The sequence below is a fragment of the Mus pahari genome, chromosome 12, assembly GCF_900095145.1.
Source record: "Mus pahari chromosome 12, PAHARI_EIJ_v1.1, whole genome shotgun sequence".
In the NCBI taxonomy this organism is placed as follows: Eukaryota; Metazoa; Chordata; class Mammalia; order Rodentia; family Muridae; genus Mus; species Mus pahari.
Window position 1 is genome coordinate 33,525,637 of NC_034601.1, and position 9,994 is coordinate 33,535,630.

At 45.9% G+C, this 9,994-nt stretch overlaps 1 protein-coding gene across 2 annotated transcripts in view; it reads right to left on the bottom strand.

The window, feature by feature from the left end:
• Positions 1-9,368, bottom strand: part of Poglut1 (protein O-glucosyltransferase 1) — a 26,086-nt gene extending 16,718 nt beyond the window's left edge. Inside the window, exons 1-5 of one of the 2 annotated variants that reach the window (XM_021209052.1) lie at positions 9,195-9,368; positions 8,454-8,740; positions 7,296-7,439; positions 4,273-4,408; positions 1,107-1,228 (exon numbers count right to left, since the gene is read on the bottom strand). In XM_021209052.1, the coding sequence (XP_021064711.1) occupies positions 1,107-1,228; positions 4,273-4,408; positions 7,296-7,439; positions 8,454-8,503 (452 nt within the window). In that variant the 5' untranslated portion in view covers positions 8,504-8,740; positions 9,195-9,368. The remainder of the gene's footprint in view (positions 1-1,106; positions 1,229-4,272; positions 4,409-7,295; positions 7,440-8,453; positions 8,741-9,194) is intronic. The other variant, XM_021209051.1, reaches the window with a different exon arrangement.
• Positions 9,369-9,994: the final 626 nt, after the last annotated feature.

A 9,994-nucleotide genomic window follows, 5' to 3' on the forward strand; every position in this document is an offset into this window, starting at 1 on the left:
ATGTAAAAAAAGAAAAGAAAAAAGAAGAGAAGAGAAGAGAAGAGAAGAGAAGAGAAGAGAAGAGAAGAGAAGAGAAGAGAAGAGAAGAGAAGAGGCTGGAGCGGTGGCTCTGTGCTCAGGAGTACCTGATGTTCTTGCAGAAGAGCAGGGTTCAGTTCCCAGAGCTCACATGGCAGCTCATGACCCATCTACAACTCCAGGTCCAGAGGATCTGTGCCCTCCTCTAACTTCTGCAGGCACCAGGCATGCATACATGGAGTACACACGCAAACATGGATGGAGACACTCATACACATAGAAACAGATCTTTTAAAAGCTTCAAGACTCTCCTAACCCTTCCCTGGGAGGCCCTGCTGACAATCTAGGAGAGATTATTCTGTCCCTTTCTGACAGACAGTGATTTATCCATTCTGAGACTGGGTCTTAGGATTTCAAGGCTGTCCTCAAATTCGCTGCGTAGGTGAGGTTGGCCTTGAATCCCCTACCTCCATCTCCCCAGCTCTGGGATTACAGGGCATAAGCCACCATATGCAGTATGGAGGTCAGCCCCTGGGCTTCACACATGCCAGGAAGGTGTTCTACCAACTAAATTATATCCTTAGGCCCAACATGAATATTTATACACAGTCAAAACTGCCTATGATATGAACCGTCTCCTGACTTTTATGGTGTGTGTGTATGGGGGGGGGGTGTATACACCTTTGTGTACAGTAGCCTGGAAGTATATATTGGCCCAGAGGAAGATAACAGATGTCAGTCTTTATTCCCTTGAGACATAGTCTTTCCCTGAACTCGATGCTCACCATTTTGGCTAGATTAGCTCTCCAGAGAGCTCCCAGGACCCACCTGTCTCTGTCTGCCTCCCTGAACACTGGAGGTTACAGGTACACACAACCATGCCTGAATTTCACATGGGTGCTACAGATCCAAGCTCAGATTCTCGTGTTATACAGCAAGACCTCTTACCTACTAAGCCATTGAGCCGAGGCAGTAATCTTAAAGACTATATATTCTACTGCTTACTTCAAGAAAACTCAAAAAAAAAAAAAAAAAAAAAAGAAAAGAAAAGAAAAAGAAAAAAGAAAAAGCCTTTCTAAAGAACCTACCTTAACAGATCTTCTCTGAAGAGGTCCCACCGTCCAAGACCTGTAGGATAAAGTGGCCACACAGCAGGGCCCCCTTCCCAAAATGTCCACGCAGGATACATGATATCATGGTACTCGGATGTCTTTGAAGGAAACAGAAAGGCACACACATTCTATGTAAGTTTTGGAAGGGAATGAGAAGTAGCTGGCTGCATTCTTTATACAGAGTTGGGACAAATACCTTCACAGTGCCCACCTGCCAGAGAAGTATTTTATTTGTCTAAAGGTCTAGATTCTCGGCATTAGATCTGGGAATACGTACGATACAGCTCACTGATACAGCGCTCACCTAGCATACATGAAGCCCTGAGTTCAATACCTAGCACCACAGAACAAAACATCACCTTATGCCTGGACTACAGACACGTAAAGGCAAGTTACCACGGGTTAAAAGTAGCAGACTCAGCCGGGCGTGGTGGCGCACGCCTTTAATCCCAGCACTTGGGAGGCAGAGGTAGGTGGACTTCTGAGTTCAAGGCCAGCCTGGTCTACAAAGTGAGTTCCAGGACAGCCAGGGCGATACAGAGAAACCCTGTCTTGGAAAAAGAAAGAAAGAAAAAAAAAAAAAAAAAGTAGCAGACTCACCAAGTGATCTGAGTTTGAGGCTAGCCTGATCTACAGAGTGAGTTTCAGGACAGCCCTGTCTTACAACAAAAAAAAAAAAAAAAAAGAAAAGAAAAAGGAAAAAAAAGTGATAGACCTCCTGAATCCCAGAAATTTTAATCATATTAATCATTAAGGTCAAGTTTTTCAGTTCCTTAAAATTCTGGACGGTTTCCTTTTTTTTTTAAAAGCATGTGAGAGATAATATTCCCAATTATGAATAATCAGTTATCAAAACATAACTACTGTTACATCGTGGTGTTTCCCTGCTTTACCAGTTCTTAGTTCTTTCCCAGGGGGTATTTTGAGAGTAAGAATTAGGAAATACCACTAATTATAGTTATCTGAATGCTGACCCTTCCTCTTCACCGCTATAAGCGAGTGCTCTACTTTATATGTTTTATATTAAAGGCACATGTATTGGGAAGCTGCTCTCAGGTGAGTTCACAAGCTCCAAGGACAGAGCCAGGAGCCAGGAGAAAGAGGAAGAGGAAAAAGCATGCACACAGAGAGGAGGAGGAGGAGGAGGAGGAAGAGGAGGGAGGGGGAGGAAGAGGGAGAGAGAGACAGAGAGAGAGAGAGAGACAGAGAGAGAGAGAGGCAGAGAGACAGGCAGAGAGAGAGAGGCAGAGAGACAGAGACAGAGACAGAGACAGAGAAAACAGTGTGATGGATATTTAACAAGCACGACCTGGTGTTACCCAACACTGTGTGTATGTCACCTCACCATTGAGCTCACACTGGCTCTTCAATAAATCCTCGGCTGCTCACTGACCAGATGGGCCATGGGTAGAATGGGAGAATACAGGTAGAGTCTAATTATAAACATCTCGTGGGAAGAGTTGGCTTTTGCTGTTTTGAGATAAAAGATCTTGCTGTGTATCCCTGGCTGGCCTCGAGTTTACTATTTAGACCAGGCTGGCCTCAAAGGTAGTGATCTAGCTGGGCATGGTGGTGCACGCCTTTAATCCAGCACTTGGGAGGCAGAGGCAGGCAGATTTCTGAGTTCGAGGCCAGCCTGGTCTACAAAGTGAGTTTCAGGACAGTCAGGGCTACACAGAGAAACCCTGTCTCAAAAAACCAAAAAAACAAAAAAGGTAGTGATCTATCCAGCTCCACCTCCTCAGTGCTGGGATTGCAGGCAGAAGCCACCAAGTCCAGCTCACATATTTGGTAAAACCTGAAATCCTCTGCTCCCTCTTCATGGCTACCTCTACTTCGTGATGACCCGTAAGCCTCTAATCCGCTGTTTCTTCACTGCAATGCACACCTCATGTGTGAGGTGCCTGGCTGGCCTCTCTCAAACACTTAGAAAACTGCACGCGACTCTTCAAGCGTGCCCAACACAGCCGGCGGACTCTCATTCCACCCTCGAACAGTGCAGTCGGTGACGGTGAGAAACGGAGGGAAGTGGAGATGAAAACGAATCGAGAAGACCCGTGGGCACGCTGGGACCAGGCACTTTTGAGAAATCCGCACAAACCACTTACAACACAGGCAATAAAGTCTAGCGAGAAAGTGAACGGTGACAACGAAGGAACGGGGTGGCCGAGAGAAGGCGAGGAAGTGTTTGCCTTGAGAGCACTGAAGGCCAAAGTTCCAGCCCCCAAACCTACACTGTGGCACAGAGTGGATCCCTGGGGCTTGCTGCCCTGCAACCCCACCCCAAGTGGCTTCTTCAGTGAGCCCCAGTCCAGACTCAAAAATGAGACAGACATGCCCTAAGGCATGATGCCAAAGGCTGACCTCTGGCCTCCATGTGCACACACATACATCCATATGCAACTGACCCCACACAGAAACAACACCACAAAGAAAACTGCTTTGAAGAAGCCAGACCGGAACAGATGCTCCTTTTCCAAAAGATTATGGATCTTCTTTGAGTCTCCCCATCCTACTCAGAATGTCTGGCTTCCCTCCTTGCCAATATACCATTTGCATGAACCCCAGCTAGGACAAGCTGTTTTCTGCCCCAAATTCTCCACGTCTGTACTTGTTACCCAATTCCTTCTATCCTCCCCAGTAGGACACACACCCCACCCCCAGAACCCCCTCCTCCCCACTCTCTTGGCTCCCCTAGGCCTATTGGAACAATGCACTGTTTACGCACAAGCCCCTTCACGGTCACTGTCAGCTACGCTGGGTGCCTGGGATACAGACATCGATAGGACAGATGATACCCAGCACTATGGCAACCTTATACAATATAGGAATGCAAGAACTATTTTTACTAACGGAAGCCTGTCCTAACCAAGAGTATGAGCTTTCCTGGACCCTTCTCTGAAGCGCTACGTTCCTGCAGCACCTCGCTTCCTAATCCTACCTTTGGACACTGAGGCCATTTTACAGTATGTATGTGTCTTTGATTCTATTTCTTCAGTCTTATTTTATGACAAAGGCTAAGTTCACTCCTGGATCTCTGGTCTCATCTTCACTAATACCCATCAGACTGCCAGGGGAGAAGCTCTCTTGCCCATACCTGAGAAGGGCCCTCAGCTCCCATGAGCCCCCTTCCCGTGCTCACCTTACTGAAGGAGAAGACGGGGATGGTAGGCTCCATCCATTTAGGAACCTGAGGATAATCTCGGACATTGATTACCATTTCCATGTCAGGGAGGCGACGGATGACTTCCAAGATAAAGTGCTCCACGCCACTACACCTGTTAGCCAGACAAAATCACAGGACCTTCAGAGCAGTGGCTGCAGGCTGTAGGAAGGATCCTGACATTAAAGTGAGGGAGACCAGCACCCAGATCACCAGCTCACCGCAGTCCCCTGAAAGCAATGCTTCTAAAGGGATTACCTACATGGGACAGGTTACCCTTTCTTAGCTAAACTGCTCCAACAATCCTAACTTTGAAGAGAATACCATTTCTACCCATATAACTTCTCTACTTGCTACCAGGTTTTTATTTCCTCAACACAGACTAGTTTAATTAGTAGATGAAATACAAATTTTAATACAGAAACTGGAAGACCTTATTTTCTATTTGAGTTCCTTGGCCTTCCTTCTCACACACAGACACCGTTATAGTTTGGATCTAGAACATCTGGTCCTCAGCTTTGTCTCTCTGGAAGCTGATGGTAAAGGTTTTAAGAGGTTAGGTGGCTTTAGAACACAGACTAAAAGGATCACTGCCCTCAAAGGAGACTGGAAGCTGTTGTGTCCTCTTTCCCTTCCACCACCCCCTCCCCTCATTCCCAAGTGACAGGAGGCAAGTAGGTTTCTCTGCCCTGTACTGCCCTCCAGATTGTGCTATGTACCTACAAGCTCTAAAAGTAAGAGAGCCATCCAACCATGGACCGAAAGCCTTGAATCTGTGAGCCAATGTAAAACTTCCCTCCAGAGTTACTTGTCTCAGGTGTTCCGAGACAGTGTAAGAAAGCTAACTATCATAGCATTTTTCTTTCTACTGTGATTAGGAAACCTTTCATACCTTTAACCTAAACACAGATCATTATCAAAATAAGTTCTGCAAGACAGATAGAGCGTTGACACAATCAGGAAAACCACAAGACCACTTTCAGACTAGACTCCCTGAGAAGCCTCAGAGAATGAATGAATTTATTTATTTATCTATTTATCAATTTATCTATCTATCTATCTATCTATCTATCTATCTATCTATCTATCTATCTATTTATTTATTTATAAAGGAATGAGAGGGGAAATGCTTAGCTTGCTTTTGCCCTATTCTCTGACATCCTAACTAGCAACATTCTGGAGGAACATCTGACAGACTGATCAGAATTTTCTGGCAACATGGCTAGCCTGAAACTTAGCATATACACCACGTGGCCTCAGACTTTCCCAAGACCCAGGATTACAGCCACTGTGCCAGGCTAAAACAGTTTTACATACAAGTTGATAACTACCAAAATAGTCAACGGTTCATAAACATCACATGCTCAACTGTATTAGTAACAAGGAAGTCTCATAGAAACCAGTCAACGTTTAACAAGCTGACCGGCAAAGATTTTAAAAGTCTAATACACAGGATTGTGTTGGAGGGTATGCAGGCTACTTTAGAGCATGGAAGCTAGACATGGTGGCACACACCTTTAATCCTAGCACTACGGAGGTGTAAACAGAACTCTGAGTTCAAGGCCAGCCCTGTCCAGTAGCAAGTTCTAAGCCAACTAAAGCCACATAAAACACTGTCTCAAATCAGTAAATTAATTAATTTAAAATATCATTTAAAAGCATGGGAAGCAAAACCAAAAACTATTACTTAGCCTAGTTATTCTGGGAATTTAGTTCATATGTGGACATGAATGTACATGAACCAGCACGATCTAAGGTGTACGCATAAGAATGCTCACTACAGAGCTGGCGACTGCTCTCCCAGAGGTCGTGGGTTCAAATCCCAGCAACTCCTGTGATTTGGGGGCTGGTAAGATGGTTCAGCATGTAAGAGCACTGACTGCTCTTCCGAAGTCCTAAATTCAAATCCCAGCAACCACATGGTGGCTCACAACCACCAGTAATGAGATCGGACACTCTCTCTTCCGGTGTGACTGAAGACAGCTACAGTGTACTTATGTATAATAATAAATACATCTTTGGGCCAGAGCAAGCAGGGACTGAGAGACTGGGGTTGACCAGGATTGACCGGAGCGAGCAGAGGCCCTAAATTCAATTCCCAACAACCACATGAAGGCTCACAACCATCTGTGCAGCTACAGTGTACTCACATACATAAAACAAATAAATAAATCTCTTTAAAAAAAAAAAAAAAAAAGAATGCTCACTCCAGCAATGGCCATATGAGTTGAATTTTGCAGGGGTGTTGTAAGGATTAATTTAAATATCCTGATAGAGGACTAAATGAAGAAATCTGTACAATGAGTAATTACTATGCAGCCATGAAAGCAGGCCTGGCCCACAAAGGACACTCCTAAATCCCTCTGCTTCACTTCCCCCTGAGCCCACATCGCCCTGCCAGGTTTCATTAGCCTGTCTCCCCCCATAGCTTGTGGAAACAGGCAAAGAAGAGAAGGGACAGAGCCTAAGCCATCATAGTTAATGATGTACACTAGGCTTACAGAAAATGACTGGTATACAAAAAAAGAAGAAGAAGAAGAAGAAGAAGAAGAAGAAGAAGAAGAAGAAGAAGAAGAAGAAGAAGAAGAAAAGAAAAGAGAAGAAAAGAAAAGAGAAAAAGAAAAAACCCAGGCAAGTTTATCCATACTGAAATTCAAGGAAAGATGAGCTTGTTAATCCTCTGGGGAAGAGGGACGGGGCTGGAGAGATGGCTCAGTGTTAAGAGCACTGACTGCTCTTACAGAGGTCCTGAGTTCAGTTCCCAGCAACCATTTGTAATGGAATCAGACTCCCTGCCCTGGTGTGTCTAAAGACAGCTACAGTGTACTCATATACATAAAATACATAAATCTTTAAAAAAAAAAAAATTCCTGTACCTGGCTCCTAGGAGTGCGATCAAGCCAGCCTCCATGTACTAACACTGTTAGAGGACACCAGAGGATATCTGGAGGGAAACATGCAGCCTCCATGTACTAACACTGTTAGAGGACACCAGAGGATACCTGGAGGGAAACATGCAGTCATCTTCCCTGAACAACCGGTTCTTAATGATCTGGTAGTGGGTCCCTAGCTTCCGTCTGACCACCTCAGCCATCATCTTCCTGGAGATCCCACCTCGGAAAGGAGTCAGGTCCTCTTCTATGACGCTGTGCAAGAACGGAAAACATGGAGTCAAAGCAGGCCAAGAGGCTGACGACTCCATCCCATCTATCCCCAAGAGTTTTTTTTTTTTTTTTTTTTTTAAAGCTTTATTTATTTATTATATGTAATTACTCTGTAGCTGACTTCAGACACTCCAGAAGAGGGCATCAGATCTTGTTACAGATGGTTATGAGCCACCATGTGGTCACTGGGATTTGAACTCAGGACCTTTGGAAGAGCTCTTGGGTGCTCTTACCCACTGAGCCATCTCACCAGCCCTCCCCAAGAGTTTTGTTCAGAGGATACACTAAGCAGGGGGAAGAGCAGGGGATAGGAATGAGCAACTCTTCCACAAGAGCACCATGGATAACTGAGAAATATCACACTCAGGAGCATAGGCGGCAGTCCCCAGGGAGTACATCACACCCCTTCTCAACTTCAGCAAAGAGTGAGTTTCAGTATCATTAGCATCAGGCGAATCTTTGAGGGATCAAATAAAAGATGAAGAGCTAGCACTGATATTTAGCTGATGAACTATCAGAGGGGTTATGTGGCTTGCCCTGAGGGGTAGTCAGTGGGAGACAGGGGTTAAAAGTCGGCCTGCTTTCAGCCTACTGTATTAAACCTGCCCAAACTTGCACACCTTAAAGAAAAAACCAAGAGGAAGTACTGATTAGATGATAAATATGCTCATTCCTTTTAATGTGCAGTTACAGACAACTAGCACCAGAGACAATAATAACAAGACATGGACTCTGTCCCTAGGAAGCTTTCAAGAGAAATAGAAGAAATGGAAAGTACATGTTGCTAAATACCATAGAGAATAGAGGCTATGTGGAGAAGACAGAGCCTCCCCTATCCCAGAGCATTTTCATACACTACGAGAGCCATCTAAGGTACCCCTTCTGGTCTCAAGACATGCTTAGATCACTAATAACTGTCATCAAGATCTCTCAAGGGACTTATGGGAGGTCCCTATGACAAGAATCCACCTCTCAGAGACACACCAACAAACTCACCCGTGATAGCAGCTGCAGTTTTGACTTGAACATGGCTCATAATTCTCCATAGCCCTGTTAATTTGGTCAAGAAATACTTTCCATTTTGAGCCTTCAAAAAGTGAAGGAAATGAGAGTTAACAGAATACCCTTGGCATTCGTATTTGCCAAGCAGCAGACAGAAGCAACATAAGACCAACACTTGGAGAAATCCCCTTCCTTTCCCAGTAGTGGAAATGCCAAGGATTCTTTGTGTAACTTGTCGGGGCTTGAGTCAAGTCAGCTCCTCTACCTGCGCCATCGGGTATCTAAGAAATTGGAAAAGTCACAAGCTATTAATGTTCGGCCTTCAGTAGGTTATGGAGACACCGGACTTCGACATGGATTCTCACCTAATCAAACTGAACCCCACCGAGAAAATCAATGCAAACTCTCGGACGTAATCCTCCCTCATCGGTTTTGTCCTAACAACTAGTAAGTGCCTCCCTCCCTCCTCTGGGGAGGCACAGATCAGCGTTCTGCTGTAAACAGGGAACATCCCTCTCTTCCTACCATCCCCAATTCCGGAGGACGGGGGTTACTCTCCGGGATCCAGGACCAGAAGAAGAGGCCCTCCAAACACCGATGCTCGCCCCCGCCCGCTGTCCAGCTCGCGCTACAGCCGCACAGCATTCTCCGCGCGCCGGGGGACCACAGCGAGCACCCAGGGACCCGAGCGGACCCCGAGCCGCGGCGGCAAGCTCGGCCCCGCCCGGAGCCCACCTGAGTCCTTCTGGCGGCCCTGCACCGGGCACAGGAGCAGTAACAGCATCCATGCCCTAAGGCGAGAGCCCGCCCGACGCTCCATCACCCGCAGACCACTGCGGATTCCGACCCGCACGCCGGCGGAAGCGCCGCCCGGCAGAAGGATGGCGGCGGACGCCACGGCACGTGGGAGCTGCCCTACACAAAGATGGCTGCCGAGCCCGCCCCTAGGCCTGCGGGAGCCTGGCTTGGGAAATAAGGCACCAGGCAGCCCATCCGGATGGCACATTTAATAATGGTCCATTCTGTGACAAACCAAAGGTCGGAGGCAGTCTGCTTTTTGCTTCAGCTACACACAGAGCCTAGGTTAGATCATTCCTGGGCTAGGTCACTCCAGAACACCAAACTGCTTATTTATTGAACGGATGCATCCTGTTAGTCCACAAAAGGTTGCACAGGTCTCATTGTAATAGGAATTTCTAGCAATATAACACAAATAGATCGTATTAAACAAGCCCTTGTCTTGTACTGAGGTTTGTGATAGGCTCCAAAAGACCATACCAAACCAGATTATCAATAAGCAAATTGGACATTGTTGTTGTTTTAAATTGGACGTTTTTTAAAGTCGTGTATCATTATCATTAAATTCTCTTATTCTTGAGCTGGAGAGATGGCTCCGTGGTTAAGAGCACTGACTGCTCTTCCAAAGGTCCTGAGTTCAAATCCCAGCAACCATGAGGTGGCTTACAACCATCTGTAAGAGATTTGACACCCTCTAAGCTACAGTGTACTTAGATATGATAATAGGTTTTTTTTTT